Source organism: Thunnus thynnus, chromosome 8 (assembly GCF_963924715.1).
Source record: "Thunnus thynnus chromosome 8, fThuThy2.1, whole genome shotgun sequence".
NCBI lineage: Eukaryota > Metazoa > Chordata > Actinopteri > Scombriformes > Scombridae > Thunnus > Thunnus thynnus.
In genome coordinates, this window is record NC_089524.1 from 2,418,498 (window position 1) to 2,443,826 (window position 25,329).

The 25,329-nt window shown below is 40.1% G+C and overlaps 1 protein-coding gene across 1 annotated transcript in view; it reads right to left on the reverse strand.

Moving 5' to 3' along the window:
- The window catches only part of kifap3a (kinesin-associated protein 3a), a 44,874-nt gene extending 26,182 nt beyond the window's left edge, over window positions 1-18,692 (reverse strand). Inside the window, exons 1-12 of the mRNA XM_067596122.1 lie at window positions 18,542-18,692; window positions 17,205-17,336; window positions 16,876-17,021; window positions 15,701-15,759; window positions 15,452-15,593; window positions 13,277-13,376; window positions 10,994-11,118; window positions 10,703-10,801; window positions 9,997-10,175; window positions 7,599-7,761; window positions 3,825-3,925; window positions 23-131 (exon numbers count right to left, since the gene is read on the reverse strand). Of these exons, the coding sequence (XP_067452223.1) occupies window positions 23-131; window positions 3,825-3,925; window positions 7,599-7,761; window positions 9,997-10,175; window positions 10,703-10,801; window positions 10,994-11,118; window positions 13,277-13,376; window positions 15,452-15,593; window positions 15,701-15,759; window positions 16,876-17,021; window positions 17,205-17,336; window positions 18,542-18,582 (1,396 nt within the window). The 5' untranslated portion in view covers window positions 18,583-18,692. The remainder of the gene's footprint in view (window positions 1-22; window positions 132-3,824; window positions 3,926-7,598; window positions 7,762-9,996; window positions 10,176-10,702; window positions 10,802-10,993; window positions 11,119-13,276; window positions 13,377-15,451; window positions 15,594-15,700; window positions 15,760-16,875; window positions 17,022-17,204; window positions 17,337-18,541) is intronic.
- Window positions 18,693-25,329: the final 6,637 nt, after the last annotated feature.

The window sequence follows — 25,329 nt, forward strand, 5'->3', positions numbered from 1 at the left end:
AACCTTCCTCTGGAGCTCGTACCTTCACAGATGACCTGGGCGTTACTCTTGTTAGCAGCCAGGTTGATGCAGAGTGCGATGAGCTCAACATCCATCTTCTCCTCCACACAGTTAAACACCATCTTCATCAGCTGTACATCACAGATTTAACATGAGTTCAATCAGCACTGAGATCCAAGCATGTTATTGTAGCCATTTGTTATGTGTTCTTTCTCCTCTCCTGACTATCCCTCTGCTCAGGTCTTCTACACCTGATCAGTCCTCAACGAGGTGCACCTGGTCCAGGACAGGGAGCGATTAAATGCTCCAGGTTCCTGCTGCAGGATCAGGCTTCTAGTTTGTGGACTGCTGCTCTTTCTGCCTCACAGCCTGGGATTTTATTTAGTGTTGCTGTTATCATTTATAGTCTTTATTTAGTGTCTTAATGTTAATAAATCTCATGGTTTTGGTATTTTAAAAGGTTTCGTTAGACTAATCATCAGCTTGTTTATTTAACCAACCAACTCCATGGAAGTTCACATGTTTGTTCCTCTTTGCAAAGTTGTAAATATTTCATAAAATAACTCAAACTGTAAAACTAGACTGACAAAGTTGTTTTGGTTGAGCACATCTGCTTTTTTCTGAAGTGAGTTTAAACGTAGCAGAGGTCAAGCTAATGTCTGAATGCTTGAGTGTTGTGAATGAATGACTGAAAATCGGTGTCAGGATGTTTATATGACTCATCCTTCATGGAATTATTCAGACAAACCAAAACACGACAGCACAAAAATGAAGAGTCTACACATAATGTTCCAGGAAATATCCAACAATGAGAATCAAATATTTACACACAAGCACAAACATACATGTAATAATACAACAAACACAACCCAGAATCTACATATGCATCAGTCAATGTCAGTTAGAAAACTGTACACCGGATTTAGTTTATTAATAAATAGATAAATCAATAAAGAGCATCCCTGCAGTCTCCTCCAATCACATTTAAGCTGCTCTGAAATATAAAGGCGCCTTTAGATTGTGCAACAACAACAAGATGGCTCTAATAAAACTAATCCGTGTATGATATCGGCTTGTCAGATTGTCAGATGAGTTCGTGGTGAATCGTGACGCTACGATGGAAACAGAAAAACAGCAGATGAAAGCAGAGACACGTCATCAGCTCTTCATCCATCTGCAGCTCGGATGTTTTCTTTTTGAAAATGAAGCAAAGTCAGAATTTCACTTCAGGCTATCTATGGTCACCAAAAACCCTCAAAAGCCACAGTGAGATCTAGGAGCACTGTTTTTGGATCTGCGACCAAAGATTTCACCACGTTTCTCTCGTGCTTGTCGACTTTCATCTCAGACAGTGTAAAGGCGCCTTTAGAGGGCGAAGGAGGAGGAAAAATAAAATAAATAATAATAAAACAGTGAAACTAAGTGTGTGTCTGTGAGTTAGAAAGGGTGTGTTAGAGATAAAAGACGGTGGGCGTCATTCCTCAACCTCCCAAACACCCTCCTCCTCCTCTTCCTCCCTCCCTCTTCCCTCTTTCTGTCTGTCCGTTCGTCTCTCCTGCGCTGATTTAACATTAAACAGGAAAGGCTTTGAGCTGGGGGATGAGGGAGCAGAGGGAGGGAGGGGGGGGGGCAGAGGTGCACTGCTTCCCTGTGAGGAGTCAGGAATCAGAGAGAGGGAGAGAAAGGCTGGGCCGGGCCTGGGTTAGGTATCACATACCAGGGGCCCTGGACCCCAAATCAGCCCCGTCTAGACTCTCTGGCACCTGCCTCTGCTTATTTACCACAGACAGCCACCGGAGGCGGCCCAGTAAGGGCCAGCAGTCCGACCAAAACACAGGCAACCTCCGCCCCCCACCTCCACCTCCACCTCAACCTCCACCTCTGCTCCTCACCTCCCTCCCCTCGGTCCTGACATCCCTGCTCTGAAGCCCCACATCCAGCACCAAACGGTGACCCCATTAAAAGCTGGAGAAGGGGAAAGGGGCAGGTCAGTCACTACCCTGGGAAAGTGATAAAAGAGAGGTCTTAAAAGTACCAAATAGGTGAGAGAGGATAAAAGGTGGTAAACGGGGGTAAAAAAGTACGTCGAGGACGTGTTTTCATAAAGACGACAGACGGAGGGGACATGTAGACGGGGACAGAAGTGGTTTTGATTTGGAATTTGCCTTCGAGAGAAAGAGAGGAAATTAAAATGAACCACTGAGTCTGAGACGTTATGTCCACATTATGTAATTTAAATCTGGAAACACTTTTTACACGTGAGAATGACACGTCAGCACTCGCATATTCAGATCGTGTTTATGTATAGATCTCCGTCTATATTCAAACGCTGTTTAATGTCTTCTTACTGGTTTCTATATCGGCAACAACGATCACAGCCAGCATGTGTTGAGCAGTGAGACAGTCTCATTATTCCTGCTCTCTGTGATTTATGTGTTTATAATAAACACATAACTCACTGTTTTATTATTCTCATTAATGTAATTTTCTGTCAAACAGCTGAGTGAGTGTGAAGGTGAACAGAAACTCCTGCAGCACAATGTTATCAGACGAAATTAACATAATTACTGTGTTAATGACAACAGCTGGATTCTGTGATCAGCTATATTGACAGTTAAAATAAGTGACCAATGACGGGGCGGTAACGAGAATATAATAAATACCGATGATTTTAAAAAGATAAATAAATAAAAAACACTAAAATGTGACATTTTATTTATTCTTTTAAGCTTCTGTGATATCTTCTGTAAGTCGTCCTCTTTACACTTGAGCCCCTTTAACCTTTATGGTATTTATGAAGCATTCGTCTACTTACAGTCGTTTCTTATTTTAATCATTTAAAATGAAAACTGTCTAGCGCTCTTTCTTATTGCATTTGAACCTGTTCAGCTACTTGAGAATTTGTCCCGCAGCTCTTTCGTCTTTTCTTTTTTATTCAGTTTATTCAGCTTTGAGATGGAAAGTGTTCTTCTTCTCTTCTTCTCTATGCAGCCACTGTTTTCTAAAAGCTTCGTTTTCCTCGTCCACATTAAAACACAAGGCCTCAGTTTTCAGATTTATCCGCTCTGAAGACCATTTTGGGAAAAGCTCAGTTTTCAGATGCGTTTTTTAAAATTTACTGTGGTTTCACGTGGACGTACTCTCTGAGCTGAGCTGATAGATGGAGGACGTTAGAGGAACGGAGGCAGAGGAGAGTGAGCGGGCCTCAGGGCGGGGTCAGAGGTCACATCCTGGTCATGCTGCTAAGCGAGCGTGCTGCTCTCTGCCACACGGAAACCCCCGAGAGTTTCAGATCTGCTGCCGCTGCTGCTGACGTGACCTTCTGAACAAACGGCCGACTCTCTTCGCCACATCTGGCCGGCATTTACACCCAATCTCAACAAACAAACACGACGCACATTTGGCTAATCGCTGATGATGAGAGCAGCGACTGACCGGGTCAACTCAATCAGGAGGGAGAGTAACTCGACAAAAATGTTATGATCGAAAGTTGAAAGAAATTTGAGGGGGGTTTAGTGGCAAACTGAATTTTCAGGACAATTCTGTGTCTGTGCTGGTGTCTCAACTAAGAGGATAATATGTGTATATGATAATATGGTGCAAGGATATTTGGTGGAAAGAGAAGGAGAGGGAAAACACAGAGTTGTCATCGGAGCGAGAGGGAAGACTGAGCAGCGGTCCAATGGTGGTTTTTGGTTCCAGATGTGGCGTGCTTCCCTTCCCTCTCGCTCTGTTTCTCATGCATTAATTCCCCGGGTGCCGTTAGCTGCCGATGCTAATGTGTCTGTCTTGGTCTACTGGCGCTGTACATTAGCCAGCCTTACCTGCGGTATGCAGTCTGTGTCGGCAAACATGGACTTGAATCTGTCGTCCATGCTGATGTGGTACAGAATGCACATGCTGAGCTGTCTCTGGCCCTCGTCAGCTGCAACATAAACAGAGGAGGAGGAGGGAAGTCAATGGATGAATGACTGGTTGTGCCGCAACGCTCTGCAGGATGCCAATGACCACATCTAGGGGAGCTGTGTGTTTTTTGAAAATATTAATGGGCTGAATGGCCTTTTTAACAGCGATTCCAGTCGGAGGTCAATTGGCATTCAGGGCGGAATCAGCAGCAGTCGACTGCAGTTTCTCAGTTTGTCGTGTTCCTCGGGCAGCTTAGCTTAGACGAAAAAACAATATTTAAAAGGATAAATGTGGAGCTGCAGCAGGCTACTGGATGGAAAAGGAGAGCTTTCCATGCTGCTTAAAGGGACAGTCCCCCCAAATTACACAAAATAACATATTCTTACTTCTAGTGATATCTCTCCATGCAGATACGTTTGGTTTTATTTCACTATATTCACTCAATACAACGGAGACAAATGGAATTTAGCAACGTCCCTGTTACTCTGGATAACCCACAGACAACACTAGAGAGCGATTTCATTGGGATAAAAACTTAAGTAGAAAGTAGTTCAAATGAAAACCGTTGACATCACCAGCTGGTCTCTACAGTGGTTTTATCAGAGCGTGTTTGTGGGCCAGAAAACCAAAACAATGATCCAGAATAGACTGAAAGTCTCTGTAGAGTTAGCTGCTAATTCTCTGTGGGTTTGTCACTTTGTCATTTTGTCAACATTAAAGATTCCCTCCAGACGTGTTTAACGACATATAGAAATACCAGAAATAATCACGTGTGTCTGACATGGTTCAATTACCTCGTTAACAAAATCTTAAAATGACGCCTCATCTTTCTCCCTCATTTAAAAATTTCAAAAGTTTAACTGCTGGACAGAAGATGTCACATGAGATATTACACACTGGACCACGACTGGCTCCAAACTGGTTGCGATTTAACAAATCCTGCTTGTAGGTTAACATGTTAAACTGAGATTTAAGGTGAGCTGATGAATGTTGAAACAAAGTCTGAAGTAAAACAAAAAGACAGAAGACACATTAGTGTGATTCTGAGTGCAGGGTCAGAGTTAGGGTTTGTCATTTACCTCCATTACACTCGGGCAGAGACAGAAATCTGAACACATAAAACTAAATCTCAGTCAGTTACACTAAAGGAAATATGTTTCTTTGTAATTTTGTGGCCCCTCCCTTTAAGATTAGTCAAAAAAAACCAAAACATGAGCACATTCCCTCTCCTATCAGCGCAGTATTGCATACTTATCAAGCCTCGGCAGCAGCATGAAGGAGATAAAGACAGAATTGATTGAGTGTTAGACTGTCAGTGAGCCCGGGACCTTTATGAGTTTGACCTTTGACCAGAGCTGGGGGGCTGGAGGCCTGCAGGAGGAGCCAGCCAGAGAGAATTAATAGAGTTCAGACCAGAGTTTGACCCAGAGACTTTTCATTAAGAGAAGTGTTAAGAGAGAGGCTCTTCACTGGACCAGAACCACTGACAGACCTCCTGTAATGCCCACCAGCCTCCAAAGCCGCCCCCCCAACATGGTCCAGTTAAAACTGGTCCCAGCCGTGTTCGGTCACTGGCGTACAGGGAGCCTTATCACCGAGTATTAGATCCAGATGTCCTCAGTGAACCCCTGGCATCAGGAGAGGGGAGAGAGAGAGAGAGGGCCGAGAGTGGAGACGGCTTCTAGCTTTAATTGGGAAAACAGGAGGAAGCATCAATTTTACTGCCTTTAATAAGTTAAAGCTACGCTGCTCGCTGCTTGGGCCCTTCCACTGCAGCCAGCGATTGGTTGGAACATGTGCTTCTCATTAGCGATCCTTTACCTCAACCAGTACCTTAAAATGCACATGAAAACAACCAAGCACACACACACACACACACACACACACACACACACACACACACACACACACAGAGAGGCAATAAGCTCCTCCAGACCCGGCGAACTCCTTCACTTTGCTGGTAGGAACATGGAGGATCCTTTATGGGCGAGGAGAGAGATCCCATTAAATGTTCAAAACACCAGTCAGGTTGAGAGAGAGAGAGAGAGAAAAAAAAAAGAAGAGGTGAGGGGGAGCTGTTAAGAATTAACTAGACTGTTCAGGGGCAGTTAGTGGGAGAGCTAAACTCCAATTACACCCCAGCCTGATTTAAAACCGCCTAACCTTCGTAAAAATTACACCCGCACAACATTAAGAGGCGTCTGGGCTCGGTTTGTGGACAGCGCTGCGCCATTGTTATTGCATTTTCTGGATAAATAAGCAAAGCTGGGTTTGGTCTTCAGAGACATCACACGCCACAAAACAGAGTCAATTGCTCTTAAAAAGAGATCCACACCCCCCCCACACCCCTCCGCTCCAGTCCACTAATTTGTCTTTGCGATGTAACGACGCCGCATCATGGAACAGAGAGATGGAGTCCAGCGGCAACGCTGGGGGAAAAGGCAGCAGCTGACAATAACTTTTATTACAGATTCATCTATAGATGGTTTGGATTATCGATTAGTATTGTCTGTTTTCTCCAACTAGAGCAGAGACACACTGGTACTATTGTTTAACTTCTAGCTGATATCTACAATTATCTCCATCATCTATTAATCCATCAATCACTTCTTCCATAGGGGTCGCACTATAGGGGTCACAAGATAATTAAAGAGATGAGAAAAACTGTTTGGTTCATGTCCATCTTTCTGTAAACTGAAAGAAAATCCTCTGTCTCCCTTTTATCAAATGACTCTCGATTAACTGATGAGCTGTTTCAGAAGCAGCTGTAAAGAAATAAAAGCTGATGGACAGAAATCTTCTATTTTTCCTCAGGTGTTGGTGGGACGGATCAAGTGGAGGCTTTCATCTTATCATTAAAGGGTCGTGACCTGAGGTCGGGTCTGGATGGAGAGAGAGTGACGGCTGACGGCCTCCGCCTCCTCGCTGTCTTCTTTCTTTCTTTCTGTCTTTGGAGATAAGACGATGAGAGTCCTCATGCGGGGGGAGAGGCTTGAAAGGAGGACGGTCGGCAGTGAAAGCGGATGATTAATGAGGCCTCTGCTCACATACAGAGCGCATTACGCACACGCGCAACGCAGAGAAAACTCAACAGTGTCAGAACGGTGAGCAGGCGTGATATTTCAGTGCTAAGTTATATTATATGTGTGCCTTGCTTCCTGAATGAGCAACCCCCCCCACCCCCCCATCCGCCACTTCCCAAAAAAACAACCCTGCCTAAATCTCCGAAGACCCCATCACCTCTCCGGGCCGCCTCCTACAAAAACAACATTTGCGCAGAGGCTCTGGCATGTTGTTCTAACAAATATATTATATTAATTATGCGCCGTTACCCGAGACTCCCCCTGAGAGGCTTCAAAAGGCCCGTCGGATGCTTCTGACCGTGTCACACGACCCCGCGGATGAGACAACGCACCGTTCGCACGCTCCGGAGCTTTCAGGAAGTTCACCAGAGGCGGGGCCCACGCACCTGCACACACGCCTCAGTTATGACAAATTAGAGGCTCCGCTGACGTGTGTCTGTTTCTGTCAGTAAAAACTTGGAACAGATGCGCTGAAACAACAGCTGCCCCGATACAGAGGCTAAACACACGCAGGACAGTCCCAGTTATAAACACACACCAGCGTAAACAAACACAAAAACAAACAAAACATTTAACACACGACCAGAAGCGAGCTGTCAGATTGATTACCCAGCAGCGAGGAGAGTTTGGGAACCAGTCCGGCCTGGACCATCTGGCTGCGCAGCGCCGTGTCGAAGGAAAGGTTGAGCAGCAGGCGGGACGTGGTGATCAGCAGCTCCTCGTGCTCACAGGGAACCAGCCGGGCTAACTTCTCCACGGCAAGTGTTTCAGCCTGAAGACACACACACACACACACACACACACACACACACAGCTTCATCATTAAGAAATAAGGAGCAGGACAATAATATATAACTATATGTATGTGTATGTGTAGGTATTGTTTTTTGGGGTTTTTTTTAATACTAGTGCCGACTAGATGCTAAAATGATCTTGTTAATGGTTTTATATTATTCTACTGACCTACAGGTTGTGGCTTTAATGCACAAAGAATAACAGCAACGCACCAAAACAGCCAGAGAAGAAGACTGAAAGCTAGTGACCATCAGTGTAAACAGTGTGGGATTTAAAATACTTAAATAATACAGTAATTTGATTTTTAGAATAAATAATTAGTGAGAAAATAAAAAGAAATAGGATAATTAATTGAATAATACAATAATATTTTTATAATGGCACATTCAGCTTTAAAAAACAGAAGAAATGAGCTCTTTACCTTCTTTTTTAGTTGATTATATTATCTGACAGTTTAAACAATGCATTTTTGTCACAATATGATTATATGGAGAAATAATTAAACTGATTTCTGTTTATCAGTTTATCATCCGAGTCCGTGTCTCAACAGAGGAAGTGTTTAGTCTCTTTCCTGAATAAATAAAAGCTTCACTAACCAGTAAACTTCTTCCTCTTTTAACCCTGACGTGCAGCTTGGAGCAGGTTCACATGACCTGCAGGCAGGTGGAGGTGTTGAGCTGATGACACCAACTCAAACATTAACACACGACTGCCGGCTCTCTCTCTCTCTCTCTCTCTCTCTCTCTCTCTGATGTGTGAAAGTGTGAGTGTGTGTGTGGAAGTGTTTAGGCCTCATCACACACACACACACACGCACACGCTGCTGCTGTCACCGTGACTGTCAGGGTGACACAGCCAGTGCCAGTCAGTCAGTCAGTCAGTCCACTGCTGCTTGTTAACATGTCTGCTCCCCCCTCTCCTGTGGTCTCTCCCCGCAGCCAGACATCATGGTGACGCAACCTGCTCCCAGTTAAAAAAAAAAAAAAAAAACGCACTCGCTGCTGCTGCTGCTGCTACTGTGTGCGAAACCAGCTCCAGTCACACCATCACAAACCAGACCTCGAGCAGCATAATCAGCTGCAGCCTGTGTCAATTACCGCTGACATTCCCGTTCCATTAGTGACAGCAGCGGGGAAAAAAAAAAAAACCATATCAGTCTGTGTTGAAGTCTTATCTGATTTGGACAAAGTCAAAACATGTTTGCTGTGTAAATAAAACCGTATGACATACTGTATCCTTATTGGATAAGTCTTTTTTTCAATCAATTAAACATTCAGGTCCTTAAACGGGCAACTCTTTTCCTCTTGTGTAAACTGATACAGTCCAACCGAGTCAAAGTGTTGAAACCACTATTTTTCCCGCTGGACACATGCTGGAGTGGGTCTAAAACCCCCCGAAGCGTTCTTTAATCTGAATCAAAGATACACTGAAGGGGGAAACAAGGAGATAAAACCAGTTCCTAACAGGGTCTGGCTTTGATAAAGACCCACAAACTGTGTGAGATTGGAACCAGGTGGGGCTGGATTAGGGGGGTGGGGGGGGGCGGGTGGGGGTCGGCGGAGGGAGCGGTGATGTTCCTGTACGAGCGCTGTGGGACACGTCGACAGAAGTGGACCCTCTAAGCAGTTTTTAAATTGAAATTTGATAAGCGTGGTTTCAACTGGAACTCTACAGGGTTACAGCTATTTGTCAAAATGACCTTTGGGGGAACAAATAAAGAAATAATTCCTTTAAGTTTGACTAATTGAGCCTCGAAATGAAATGAGGTAAAGAAAAGATAATGAAGTTATTGATTCTATTAGTAGAAACGGATTAATTGAGTCTAAAATCAAACAATAAAATGTTAAACTGAGCTGCTCCTATAAGTTACATCTGATATTTGGATATTTATATCTATATATTTTTAAATCTTTATGGGTCAGAATGATAATTAGCTTGTTTAAAATTTAAAATCCTCAACAACCTTTCACTGTTTACACTAAATGGCCAAAACTATGTGGACACCCCAACGTCCTACCCACATATGTAACAGTGTGTAATTCAAAAACTACAAACTTTCACTCTTCTGTTTTCAGGTTTTCCACCAGATTTTTGGAACTCGGCTGCATTAAAGCGTTAACGGCAGCTGAGTTCTTCCACCTGAAACCGGGGAAACTTATTTCTTAAACGGCGCTTTGTGCACAGTGAAGGGACACTGTGCACGATCTCTCACCATGTCGTTCTTGTTCTCCAGGAAGATGGAGAGCTTCTTGAGGAAAGAGACGACCACCAGCAGCAGCTCCTCGTCCTGCCGCTCCAGGATCTTCACCAGCATGTGGACGATGTTTTTGTTCCTCATCTTCAGCTCCGTGCGGGTGTCTTCGGCCAAGTTCAGCAGCAGACAAAGACACACTGCAGGGTTTAGAGATGGAGGACAGAGCAGTATCAGCCTCCTTATTCTTAGTGATACATTACAAAAATCACACATTTTATTCTAAGGCTTATTTTGATTGGTTTAGTGTATTTTTTTCTAGTATAAGTATATTCTTCATTGCAGCTTGATGCTTGCATTGAGAGAAATGTTCATTACAAATATCTTATATGTCTGCTACTTCTTCTGGATCTCAGGCAGGGTTTAAACTAAAGGTGCAGGAGCTGCAGTGGGTATACTGGTGTTTGTTTGTAGCAGCGTATTCAGCAGCAGTCTGAGATCAAGCCAAATTCAATTTAGTTCAGAGTAAACTGCCAAAAAAACCTCATAATATTTCATTTAAAAAAAATGCTCCTATGGGACAGAAACCTTTACATGCAGTTTTGCCTTTTACCATCAAAACAACAGACTCATGCAACCAAAGATGATCAGCATGCACAGCTGGCCCCAAGAAGTGAAAGATGAGATTTACATCCTTCTTCTGGAGTCAAAAATATTCCATCTGTACCTCTGAGAAGCTGCTCCTGCTTGGTCAGAAGGCTCTGGTACTTTCTGAAAGACTTCTCATGTTCTTTCTTCAGGTTTTGGTTCTCAGTTGATTCTTCATGTGAAATCAGTCAAGAAACTCTGTTTACACTAAAGAAAATTACCCAGAGTGCCACAGTAATAACCAGCAGGCTTTGTCTCCTTATGCCATAGATACACAGTATACCTTACACACTAACATTACTCATGTATTTAGCAAAAGCTGGAGTTTAGAGGAAATATTCCTCAGTAGGACAACTCTTGGAAAGGATATAGGCCTTCTTCTTTTTCTGCAGCTCGTCTTGCCAGAGGTCATACCTCTTCAGCTCATGTTCGATGATGTTCATGCACAGGGCCCCAATCTTGAAATGTGTGACCAGGCCGTGGAACTGGGAGAAACTGAAGGAGAAAATTAGAGAGGGGAGGTGGGGGAGGTGGGGGGAGAGGGAGAGAAAAAGACTTCCATTTATCCAAAAGTGGATTCTCAAAACTGAAATCATATTTGGGATTCCAGCTGGGAGCTGTCATTAAAATGACCCAATCCGTCACCCCTGAAGTAGTTTACAAAGTAAACTGTCAAAGTCAAAACACGTTCAGTCAAACAGTATGTCCTGGTCCGACTTATAATCAGCCCGACTTGAACCGTTTCAAAATCCAAATAGCATAACACGGAGATGGAGACGAGCCAAGAATGACGATCGGTTTACAGACGAACACGTCCTCTCGCAGCCTAAATCAGCTCTGACAGACGTTTATGTATTATTCTAGCGAGGGCTAATTTTAGTGTTTCCGAACCCCCCGGTTGGAGAGTGAAACTTCAGTCCGAGGTACGCCTGCCAAAGGTGGAGGGAACTACTGTAAGAAAGAAGGAGAGCAAGTGAACAGAGAAGAGAGAGGGGGAAAAGGAAAGTAATTGTAAGGTTCAAAAATGTAGAAAGAGCTAACAGAAAGTTCAGTAAAAAACTTGAGGTTGTGCTTGAAAATAACTAAGAATGTACACTTTAAGGACAAAAATATGTGGACGGCCCTAACTACAAGTTTTGCATACTTTTGGGCCACTTTGTTCCAAATAAGAGGAATCTTTATAACGAGCTCCGCCAGTGTGAAGAGACGCATATAGAACAAATATATGTTCTTTTTATACTACATTGTCGACGTGTTCGGTCCTCGAAGACCCTCGCAGACGTGGACAGATGACGAAATTTATGTTGAGTGGAATCTTGTGGCCACATGGATGCAAAAACTAGAAACTATTACTGGTTTAAATTTGAATAAATGCATTCATTTACATCTCAGTCATGGTTTTATCTGACATCGCTCTCTGCACCCTGAACCAGTCATGATGCCGGTAGGACTGGAAATGTTTTGATACCGGTGTTAATATGATACCTGAGTTTTTGGTAAAAACATTAAAATATGTCTGAGTGCTTCCTAATGCTCAGTAATACAAGAACTTTGCTGAAATCAAAATGTATAACTGGCTCATTGAAGAAATGACTCCTGACTTGTGGTTTGGGTCGGTTTTTCATGGTTTAGGCCACTCAGTTCCAATTAAGAAAAATCTAAATCAATCGATATTTTCGACAATATTGTGGTTGCAAAGTGAGAGGAGAGTAAGACACAAACATTTATCCATAATGTGCAAGTGACAATCATTTATGAAACAGAACAGGGCAATGGCATCATCTGAGATCATCAGATTGTTTTAAAAGTCGTCATGCTGCTGATATGAAGGAACTCTTTAGCTGAAGACTGTTTGGGCGTCACTGCTGGTCAAATGTTTTTATGTTGACGAATATTCATCTATGCAATTCTAACCAGACACCCTGGCAACCAGTACAAGACAATATATAGTATATGTAATACTGTAATACTACCAGAAACTGTCGTCCTATATATTTAGAGTTTGATGTTTTAGTTCAGTTTCTAGTTAAGATTTTAGTTATTTATGTTTTATTACTTTATTTCTACTTCTTTGAGTGATCTTATGTTGTTTTTTTTGTGATTTATTCATATTCAGTACCAGTATCAAACGTTTGGACTCATATTCCTGCTGCCTGGAATGAGAAAGTGTTTCTAAACATGTGACTGGTCCAGTATGAACCAGGACGTCCCCTTCAGGTCTTCTGGCGCGACTGCAGGACAAAGACGTTTGTTGAGGCAGATTTTACGTTTCGTTCTCTGATCTGAGAGTGTTGAAGTTGATTAGAATGTTTTATACTCATAATTTACTTTATTTAATCTTTTATTTTATTGTATTCATGTTTTAAGATGTTTTATTCCCTCTTATCTGTTTTATTTGTTATTGTCTTGTAGCAATTTTTTCTAGTTTTTTTTTTTTTTTTATCACATTTGTTATTCTGTCTTATTATGAGCTTGTCAGCACTAACCTGTACAAAAGGTGCTATATGAATAAAATTTGATTGACTGATAGTTGGATAGAAAATAAATAAAGTATTTATTCATGTACGGTATCTTATTTATTATTTAGAGACAAAGCTGGGCACTTTTTTTCTGGCCTTCTGTGTTTGTTTAAACTAAGTTTCTGTTGGTTTACCTGGAGAAGCAGAAGAAGATGTAGATGATGGTTGTTGCCAGGTCAACGCTCTGCTTCCAGTCCTCCCTCAGGACTCTGGCCAGAGCTCCGAGGGCCGTCTCTGACCACAGACACACAGAAACAAAATCAGACACAGACAAGGACAGACATGACGTGACACAAAAGACACAAAGGAGGAGAGACAGGAATGAAGGGCTGGAGATGAGAGAGGAGAAGGAAGGAAGGAAAAAGTGCAGCTGGAGGTTAATTTAAAGAAACGTGGGGGGAATGCGATGAGGTCGGAGGCTCCTGGGGATTTTGAGCTATGGGTGCTCCTCAACGTAAAGACACGGCGTCTCTGGGTTCGTCTCGTCTTTCCACGCTGACCCCAGGCCTCTCGGTTCACACGAACACTCGGGTCTTATCAACATCGGACCGGTTGATGCGGCGCGACAGACGGAGCGAGCCGACGATGCGTTATGACAGAAACAAATGAAGCTGTGCCATCTCATGGCGGCTGCAGAGGATGATGGCGCCGTGCTGTTGTGCAAGAAACAGCCCGGTTGTCACGGAAGGGAGCTGAGCTGGAGCCGAGCTGTGTTTTCTTTCAAAGTCGATGGGGAGCAAAAGTAGATGAGCTGATATGAGTTGATGAATTCTACACTCAAGCAAAAACATCTTTTCAACCAAATAAACTCCAGCGTTTGTACGTTTGACATTATTTGACGATTGGGTTTCCAGAAAATTAACACATTTCAAATAACTGACCATGAGAGTTCATTCTGGTCCGTGAAAATAAAATAGTTCCTTGAAAAATCTTCACTCAAGGTCCACTTATTGGCTTTCTCGAGAGCTTTCAGCTGCATCTCAAGGTCTTTGAGTTTGTTCAGTTGGAACTTTGGTCATGTGATAACGCTGCGTTCAGAAGTCGTAATTATGACTAGAAAACCAGGAAAAAAATCAAGCAGATACAGTGTGTTGTTCATGATGTTTAACCCCTTAACATCCACCCTTTTTATAGAATTTTCGCCTATTTTGCCAAATGGAAAAGCTTCTAACAGAAGAACTGTAAGGCCATGATGCATGTATCAGGCTTCATTTGACAAGTGACATCTTCTAGTTTCTGGAAATGTGTTTGTTTAGCATGTGGCTAAAACACAAACAAAACTACATCAGTTCAAATAAGCTGTAAACGAAAAGATGAAGGATGGCAGTCAAATCCAGAAACAAGGGGTTAAAATCTATGTGACCACCTGAGGAAGACTGTGAGATGCCTTTGAAAGCTTAAAAAAGCTAGTAGGTGGAAGTTTTTAGAGGTTAAATTCAGAATAATCATTAGCTTAAACCTTAACTGTGGAGGTTTGTTGTGATTAAATATCTCTCTACATGAGCTCCACCAGTGTTCTGTCACAGTTCCAGTATGTGAAGGCAGATAAACATGTGGTTCTGTTTGTATTATCGAGTATCTGCACAGGTGAACATGTTTACCATGTCTACAGTTCTAAATGGTCATGAAACATGATACCTGAGTTTTAATACCAACACTGTAATATACTTGTTTGCTACCTAATGCTTAGTCAGACAAGAACTTTGCTTTAATAAAAGTCTATAATGGGCTCAATTTTTATTTATTTTTTCTGGAACTATGTGATCAAAGAAAGTAAACAACAACAAATCTGACTGGAAACGTGACGCCAGGTTCCAGTTCTGCTACTGATGTATTCCGGTCAGTTGATACTCAGCACGGCTCCACTAATCACAGAGCTGTCAGCTAGTCAAATGCATTTGAAAAATGTTTATTTTCCATAATTAACAGTGGCAGGAGCTAGAAAATGAAGTATACATTTAGAAAATATATTCAAATCTGTTCTTTTAAATAAAAAGTATAGGAAATAAGGTTGTTATGTCAACTATTAAACAAGGAACTGGATTGAAGTATTATATAATAAAAAAAGCATGTTATTATCTTAAACTTAACTTATTTTGAACCTGCTTTTGTTCTGATTTGGAAAATCTTTATCAGTATTTGTAGTGAAAGTGAAAACATGTCATTGAAAACATGTTGATGTTGGCTGTGAGCGTGTTGTTCCTGCGTTTCAGCACTCAAAGATAAAGAAGAGAGATAAAGGAGGAAACATGTTTTTCTTTTTTTATACAGTATTAAGTCATCCCTAATGAAAACAGAGGCGGAGGTACCGTTCTGTATGAGCTCCTCCAGGTTGTCCGGGTTACGAGCCAGTTGGAAGATGAGTGTTGCTCCTCTGATCTTCTCCTGGATGTCTTCATACAGCAGCTCCACGTACTCGTCGATGTTGCTGATGTTCGCCTCCTCGTCCAGCTGGAAGAGGACGGAATAGTTTAACACACTGAGCTCAGCATCTGGACTGAGAAACACACACACATATTGTACCGTATATACTGTATAATATCGCTGCGTATCACTACCTCCACTCCTGCGTACGGCGTGAAGTCTCGAGGTGAGATGCGTTTCCTCTCGTGGTTGTCTGTGAAAGTACAAACAAGACCAGGTTGGACCATGTATGAAACACTGGAGGGCTTTTAATTTAAAACGACATACAGGAAGTGGTGACACATGGCAATGAAACTCCTCACATCTCTGACATCAGTGTTATTTGGATAAACAGACCACATATTGGGAATCTAAACGGTTACTTTCTCGTCTTAACAAATATTAAAACTTAATAAAGTGACATATTAACAGCTTCTGGCTCAAAATCCACGCCATCGCTGACGGTTGGTGCGTAATGCATTCTGGGATACTTGGCTGTCTGGTGCACCTTCTTTTTTTTTTTGTTTTTTTTTATACTTTATTTTATTGTCATCGTGGCATTTCATACATGTTATATAGCCCATGTAATGATGGCAATACATTTTTTTTAATGATATACGTAAATAACGTGTGTGGGTGTGTCACCCGGTGATACATCATCATACAATAAATTATACAATAAATTAAAATAATAAATAAATAAATAATGACAATTTTACAGTAGTGACTTTGATTATTACAGTGTTGTATTAATTCTGAATTAATAAAAAAACTTTGATCACATTTCATATTTGAGAATCTACTTGAAGTTTTCCATAAATCCAGAGTTTATTCTTCTATCAGAATTTCCCGCCTTCTTCTTTAGAAGAGGAAGGTAAAGAAAGGTCCTCACTCCAAGTAAGGTACATGTAGTGCACCCCTGGGTGACCATCAGCCTTACAATGTCTAAACCACAAGCTTCAGTTCATTGTTCGTTTATTATAATAACTTGACCATTTGGACCATCTTTTTTCAAATAGCTTCAAATTCCCCCTGATTTTATAAGTGAAGTATTCCAGCTGATATATTTGTTGAACTGTGCGTCTCCATATATCTGTCAGAGGACGATGTTTTTTGTCTGGTGAACCTTCATCACTCAGTCAGTGACTCAGTGACAGACAGACATACGTGTTCGTAGACTGACCTCACTGTTGCGTTCCAGCCACAAAAAAAAAAAACATCACAAAGAGTCCTCTGATGATAAATCACTTCATAATTTTAACCACGAATGCATCAGAGAGTTGTTTGTAGTTAAAGATTAAAGTAGTCGTGGAAACGCTTGTTTAGGTACCGTTTGGCTGTTTGCGGTTTTGCAGATAGAAGAGCAGCTGCTCCACCTCGCGCAGTTTAGACGAGTGAATCAGCCGACATTCTTCCACCACTTTACGAGCCAAAGACGACGTGTTGGTGTTGGCGTTCAAGCTTTTCAGGCGAATGCTGAAGGAGGAAACAAAGAAATTAACAGTCAAAATTACAGCTTTAGACAGAAACATTAAGTTGTCAGATATAATCATACTATTATAATCTGGTTTAACTTGGTACTCAGTCTTCTAATCACATCAGTAGGTTGTAATTTACAGTATGACAGTATATTCTTAAATCCTTTTATGTTATTCTTACATTTTCTGACACTCTTTTCGCTCTCCAACCACGGGGTCTCCCAGCTCTCCCAGGATAGTTGCCTCCACTTCATAATGAACCACGAGGGCTTTCTCAGTGGGATGGACGTCCAGAGTGCATCCCTTCACTCTCCTGCGGGTCACAGACAAAATAAACATGGACTCAATCTCAGTGGAGTTTAACGATCCGATCCAGAAACCACTTTACTTGTTGTGGTTTCCTTTTTCATGCACTCTACTGTACTTCTGGTCTCTTGTTCCGATGAATCCAGCATATAATATTTTATAAAACAATGTTCTTCCAGCTTTGTGGCAACACTTTCTCTGTGCACAAAGCAGCTCCATACAGAAATGGTTTTCCCAGTTTACTGTGGAAGAACTTGACTCCACCTTTAGGATGAACTGGAACCTTCTTCTTCTATTGATCACTTTTAAAGCTTTAAAAGGCCTTTCTCCAAATGAATTATTCATTTACTTTTGACTCCCTGTGTGCCTGAGTGTTCCTTTAAACTGGTGGACGGAGCTCTGCTGGTTATTCTCAGCTGGTGACCAACAGTGACCAGGTCTGTGCTGTTAGAGTGACCAGACACTTCTTAAAACATTCCTCTATAGAAAAGCCTTTATGAATATTTAATATGTTGCTTTGTTTTATCATCCAACTCTTTCCATTTTATATTTTTATGCAACTTTGCTCTACCTCCAGGATAAATCTTTGCTCTTTTTGCATGCATATTATATTGTGTATTAATATAAGTAATAATATATTTTGCAACCTGCATAAAAACCCCTGAATAACTGTTAGTATTGCATATGTAATGTACTTAAAAGCACATTTACGTTATGACTGTCCCACATTTCAAACCACATTTTCTAAACTGTGATAATGAAATTTTTCACCATATTAAAGGATATTTTGAGGCATGAATATGTCATAAACACAATCTGATAATCTAATAGCAACATTGCTTCATTTATTTAATATCTTTAACATTAAATGTCTCTTAATCCTTTGTCACTGAGCTCTGACTGGACCTCACAGCAGGAAGGCTGCCCTGCCCAGGCTATGACATCATATGTGTGGAGTCACGTGATTTCATTACATGACTCCAGGTTTAATTTGACAGCAGTACTGATCATTAACATTTGGCAGAAAAAGACAGAGATACTTTCGAGCTTATGTGTCCCAAATTACACTGATTCACTCTAAATATCCTGCGGTTATTAAGCGCAGCTGAGCATCCTGCTGTCTGTCTGTCTGCCCGTCTGCCTACCTGTCTGCCTGTCTGTCTGCCTGTCTCACCGACCTGTTATAAACGTTACAACCGGAGCAGCTGTTACCTTGTCATGTATCGCGGATCTCCTGCTTGCAAATTATCCATTTTTTTTTAGATAAGAAGGAAAGCCAACACCAGATTTTCTTCCTCCCACAACGGTATCAGCTGATGCTGAGACAGGCAGGGCGGATGTTATTTATCTCTTCGGCTTGTTGCCACGGCGACAGGCGGTCCGGGAGAGATGCTGCCACCTGCAGCCGCGGAGGAGTCTGTTGGAAACCCCACTGAAACCCATCCTCCTGTTCATACTGGATATTAAAAGATCCTTCAAATGTGCTTTTTAATGGAAGTGATGGAGGCCAAAATCCACAGTGTGTCCACACAGTCGTTTAAAAGTCTCTGTGAAGCTTCTATTCAGCTTCATCAGTCTGAGTTAGTCATATCAAGTGGATATCTGACACATTTACAGTCTTTTTAGCATCAAATTCCCTCTTTGTGTTTCCTCGGACAGTGTTTCCCTGTTGAGCAAAAAAAAAAAAAAAAAGTTTGGAATTTTTGCAAATAGAAACAACTAATCAATAATTAAAATAGTTGATGATTAACAGTGGTGGAAAGCAACTAAGTACATTTACTCAAGTACTCTACTTTTTGCAGTAGAATTGTACAATTTTGAAGTACTTGTACTTGAGTATTTCCATGTGATGCTACTTTATACTTTCTACTCCACTACATTTATTTAACAGCTTTAGTTACTCTTCAGATGAAGATTTGACACAATGGATAATATACTGGAACACATCACCAACAATTAATTTCAGATATAAAATCTTTTACAACAAAGGTTTAGTGCTGCAAAAAGCAAACCAGAGCTGTACCCACTTTTAGCTAATTGTATTGTATTGCTTTTGGGTTTTTTTTTCAAATTATACATCACAATCAATGTATTTTCAGTATGTGTATTTTATTGTACTCCCATATCTGTAATGCACTGTGGTTTTTATGATGATGACAGCTATATATTTTAATTACACTGTATATGTGAAGCCCAACTAGAGTTGAAAACTCTCTGTGCAGTACATCAGTTTCATGCTCTGTATCGGAACTATGTTAAATTGCATCGTCCCTATCAAATAAATATATATATCTATATAACAAGCTTTTAAAATTCAACACATTGTTAAAGATGAAACCAGTGGTTTCCAACCTTTTTGGCTTTTGACGTCTTACAAAAAGCAGTGTGTAGTCGGGGTCACATTTCACATGTCTATGAGTTGTTAACAGCTCCACCAAATAGTGATTTTTCCCTCTAAACTTCTCACATGCTTTCATTTCAATAAATGTTCAAATGATCCAATATTTCAAAGATTAGAGAAAAAGTCCAGTATTAATAATCTAATGATGTCATATATAATAATATATCAGTCAGTGGGAGCAAACCACTACTTTTACTGCAATAGACCCCCAAAACTCTGATGTTTTCTGGGACACCACATCCTCAAATTACAGGGCAAGTTCACTCTGCGTGTCATACCATGATATCCACAAGACATTTACTTTTTTTTTTTTTTTTTTATACAACAAAATATAATGTACAAATCAGCTGTAAAAATACCCAGGAATACCCGATGTTATAACCATAATCATCCAATGCTTTGGTCATCTTTTTTTTGTTCTGCCAAAAAAGTAAAACAGTTCAGTCAAAATGTTGTTTCCTCTTTTAGACTGAATGCCTCTGCAGATGTGATGGATGGCCTGGCTGCAGGATGGAAGTCAAAGAGGCCTCCGGGGTGAGTCAGGGTTGGATAACACTGAATATGACCTGAGCTAGGTAAAAAAAAAAAGGATCTGTTAACTTAAGGTTCAGCTTGTTATGCAACCTGGTATTGGCTTCACTTCTCTCTTTCCTATTTATACTTCTTTCAGTCAAATTTCATATATTATGACTTTCAGCACTTATCTGCCAGAGCTCCTCCACCGTCCAACTGGTACTAAATGCTGCTGCTTGACTTATAACTGGAACAAAGAGGCATGATCACATTACTCCCCTGCTTGCCTTCTATCTTTCTATGTTAAATTTTGCATTGATTTTAAAGTCTTAAACGTGGCACCTAAATACATCTGATTTATGACCTGGTGTTTGCCCTCTTGGTCGTTAAGAACCGCAGATGGAGCCCTGCTGGTGACTCCCAGGCGACGGTTGGTAACTAAGGATGATCAGACATTTGCTATTAAAGCTCCCACATCATGGAAGTCTCTGCCTGCTGCACTCAGATACAATAATTCACCAGCTTCTTTTAAATCGCTTCTGAAAACTTTTCTGGTTGTAAAAGCTTTTAGAAATGTCTGATATGTTTTTATTCATCTGATCTTTTTATCTGCCTCATCTTGTTTCATTTTCTTTTTGTAAAGCACTCTGTAACATTGTTAAGAATTGTGCTATATAAATAAAGTTTATTATGATTATTATTATTATCATTATAACACTTGACTTGCTTAACAAGCACAGTAAATGTTCTCTGAAATAAGAAAAACTGTCCATGTTATCAATAATTATGTCTTTTACTGAGCCTTAAAAGTTCTGTGTAAAAAATCTGCCTGTTTCCAATACAAGTCGAGTAATTTCTGTCAAAAGTTTACAATAATCGAGTGTCAATATCTTGAATGAAGACAGAATAAAACTGGTTGAAATGCACTTGTAGTTTAGGGGGGACACTTCAGGGAAGCATTTTTCATGTTAATTTTGGATAATTCTTGTAATACATTTTATGAAATTAACTTTTTAAATAGATAAAAAACACAAAACAACATATTACAGTAAATATATAACATATATCATAATGAACAGCTACTAGCTAATACACATAACATAAGACAAACCAGTAAACTGAGGTAAAAAAAAGAAATCAATAGAATGACATGTTCATTATAAAATAGTGGGAATATTTTCTTCCTGTAATGTTTCTTTCTTTATATACAATCAAGAAAAATGAGACCAACAAGTCCTTAATTCTAACTGTTCAGTAAAATCAGGCCTTAAATTGCCAAGAAAGCATTTTGTAAAATTCACAAACCTGATCAAGCTCCATGTTAACGACCTTCCAGCCTTGTGACAAGTTAATTGAAGTGAGAAATAAACAAATGAGCAGCAGGTGTAATCAATACTGTAACACGGTAAATCTGCTCTGCAGAAAGAATCTGCTTGTCTCAGTCAACCATATGCCACCCATATATGTGACAGCTGATGTCACCGCTCTAAATTTAGTCTGAGGCTCGTGATGGATACATCAGAATATTATTTTTGTTAGGGGTCAAAAATATACAGTTTACCCTGGTGACTGAATGATTACTGGTGCTACAAGAAAACCATTTGTTCTGTGAGGTTTGAACTCGGTTTTACAAATGCAGACAGAACAGTCGCTTCTTCTCAGGGACGGTTGCGGTTCACACGTCATCTATTAAGCTTTCTCGAGGTATATTTTAGGTCAAAATTTGGAACTAACAGCTAATTAAAGCACTGAATCACTGCAACTCATCCTGAGGTCAAATGACAAGGTGTCGACTGAAAGAGATCAGTAAGACATGGTGGGTCAGACTCAGAGAACCTCCACATGACTTGGACTCAAGTCTAACTGAAGTCATGAACCAGGTGACTTTACACTCGACCCCCACAAAATCAAAAAGACCTCGATTTTGACTTTGAAACTAGTGACTTGTGAGTTCACTCGGAGTTCTTTTGATGTGAAACGACCTGAAGTTCTCCGCAAGCCTAAAGATGAAAAATCATGGTAAAAAGTGCAGCAGTTCAACTATTTATTTTACAGAAAATGGATAAACTTCATACTAAAATGACAGCAGCCAATCACGTTACACGAGCAGCAGTAAGTAAGATCATGTGGTCAACAAAAAAAACATGCAAAACATTCTGCTCAGAAATTAGAAATAATTATGTGAAAGGAATAACAAACTAAAGCACAGCTGATCATTTCACTTCTAAATTCAAATTTTAAATTTTAAAAATCACTGCTTGCTAACTACCTGTGCTTTCATTTACAGAATCCATTCATATATCAATACGTTCCACTCTTTAAGGAGATTTATGCTATTACTTTTTAATTTTTATAACTTTTATACTTTTTAAGATATTAAGCTTTTTTCAATGTAAGTAAATGGGAGCAAATGAGACACATACATTTCTGTTTTTTGTGTACAATGTTCAGACAGACTGCACTACTTGTTTAAGTATTTACTTTTTAAATGACTTTTGAATGTTTAATTAACTGAATGAGCTCCATGCTTTGTTTTTTTCTATTACTTTCTAATTATGTACAAATGTTTCGCATCATTCATTTAAAATGTTAAAGTAAGACATGGTTTGAAAGAAATACCTTGAAATTGTGTAATTTGTCTTGACATTTTAAGTCACAATTCAAATGGCTGTTTATTCACTGTTGTAAATACTGTCAATGAGTATTTGTGTCGAGTAGTATATTGTACATTTTGCAGTTTACCGTAAAAATCTCTTAAGTATGCCACTTGTGAAAAGTGCAAATTAACAGTAATAAACAATGCAATCCATTTGGCAGCATTTTGCTGTAAAAGTAGAGAATAACAGTTTTATGCTGTATTTATAAAAGCAGCAACAAACTCTTAATTTCAGCAACAGCAAGACACTTTTCATTTTGCAGTAAATTAACGGCAACCCTGCATTTGGTAAGTAGTATTTGGGGGATCCTGGAAGGCCCAGCTGGTCCAGGATATCCGCAATTTAGGATTTTTTTGCTTCTGTTGGCACATATTTTATCTAATCTTCACCAAACTTGGTGAATACCATATTTAGATGACCCTGGACCAAATGTTTAAGTTTATTTTTGGGTATCACTTACTGTTTGTCTGTAATTTGTTGCCAAACTTTTGAAGGTGTGGATGATGAATGGGCCAGAACTCTTCAGTGCTTAATTGGATTGCAACCGTATTTGGGAATGTTGTACATAAAGCCACACTGCACAAGTGTTTGATATAATTCTACCTACAGTACAGTAATATTATAACATGATATTTCTGCAATTCTGTTTAGAGCTTGAAACATTAAGTTTGGGAATTGGATATGAATTAGGGCTTGTTGGTCTTGATCCAGGACTTGTTTGGCTTTACTTAGGATTTGATTAACTTTACATGGGACTTGTTGGTCTTGATGTGGGACTTGTTGCATTTTACTTGAGACTTGTTAGTTGACTTGGGACTTGTTGGACTTGACTGAGGACTCAACCCAGTCGCCAGAAGAAAACGTTGGCATTGAACGTTTCTGCAAACCACAGAAATGTTGAATATCTACGTTTCAACATGTGTAATACTTATCATGTCAACATTTCTACAAACGTAGCATATTAACATTTCTACCTGTTGAATAATGATGTTTTATGGTGTGACAACGCTGTGGTTAAGGTCTGGTTAGGTTTAGGCACAAAGACCACTTGGTTAGGGTTAGGGAAAGATCATTATTTGGGTTAAAAGGGTTAGGGTTAGGGTTAGGGGGTTGAGGTTAGGGTTAGGGGTTAGGGTCTCACTAAAAACACCCGGTTTTGTCGGTTGAAACGGGAAGCAGTCATTGGTGGTCTCGAACTGTACTCTCTGCTGACTTCCAACTTGCTGCCAAGAAACTTACTAACCATCCACCTGCCCCTCCTCCTATTAATAGGAAAGATCAGCTCATATAGATCGCATGTGAACTACGTCACTTTAGAAATGTTGAGATGATACGTATTTCACGTGTTGAAACGTAGATATTCAACGTTTCTGTGGTTTGCAGAAACGTAGACTGCCAACATTTTATTCTGGCGACCAGGCTGGAGGACTTCACAGCCAACACTTGAGACTTGCAAAACAATTTGCGTCATGCAAGAAGCACTCCTACAAACAGATTTGTTCTTAAAATGCACATATGAGTGATTTAAGTACATTTGTGGCATTCATCAATTTTCTCATACTTAAAATTTTCACTCAGGTATGAATGAAATTTTCAAGTGGTCCAGACCTGTAGTATGAGTCATGAACAGATCATCTCTACCTTTCTTCACTGGGGAGAAACACTTTGTGTTTCTATAACTGTTTGACTTACAGTTATAATGCACTGATCTGAATTGATTTGAGGTTAAATATAGTACCAAATTAACTAAAAAAATGATTTTTTAGGAAAAAGGTTTTTTTTTAGATTTTATGTTTTTATGGCCATATTTTGGCACAGCAACTTCTACATGTCTAATATCTACTGTCTGACTGTCACCGGGGTGAAGATTATGCTAATGATCACATCTCATGAACAGGTGGCATTCATCAAGTTCAGTTAAGAGAGTTTGTTGAATCCCATGTAGGATTTTCTTATTTTCCTCTTATTGCTTTATGCACGAACAAATATAAGAGAAAACTAAGAAAACATCCATGCATAAAAGCGCATTAACTTTGTCCCACCTCTGCATTTAACAACACTTACCACTGTTTTGAAGTTCAGATAGCAGTTATGTTGTTTCCAGCTTATGTCTTTGCTTGGTTTTGGAAAAAGGAGTCTAGTAAATAAAAAAAATTAATTGTGGAGGACATGTTTTTATTTCTTATCCACATAATTAGAAGAGAGTGAAAATACCTTCAGGACAGTGGCTGTAGTGTTGTATGAAATTCTGTGTTTTTCTCTTGAAGACTTTGTGTACATCTGTTTGTATTTCAAATAAATACAAAATAAATAAATTAATAAAATAAATTGAGCAAATTGAGTAATTTTGTTCTCTGGTGTCTGAAGAACTGTGCAAGTACAAAACCGGAGCCACCATGTATACAAACATGAGAAGACGTTGCTAATTT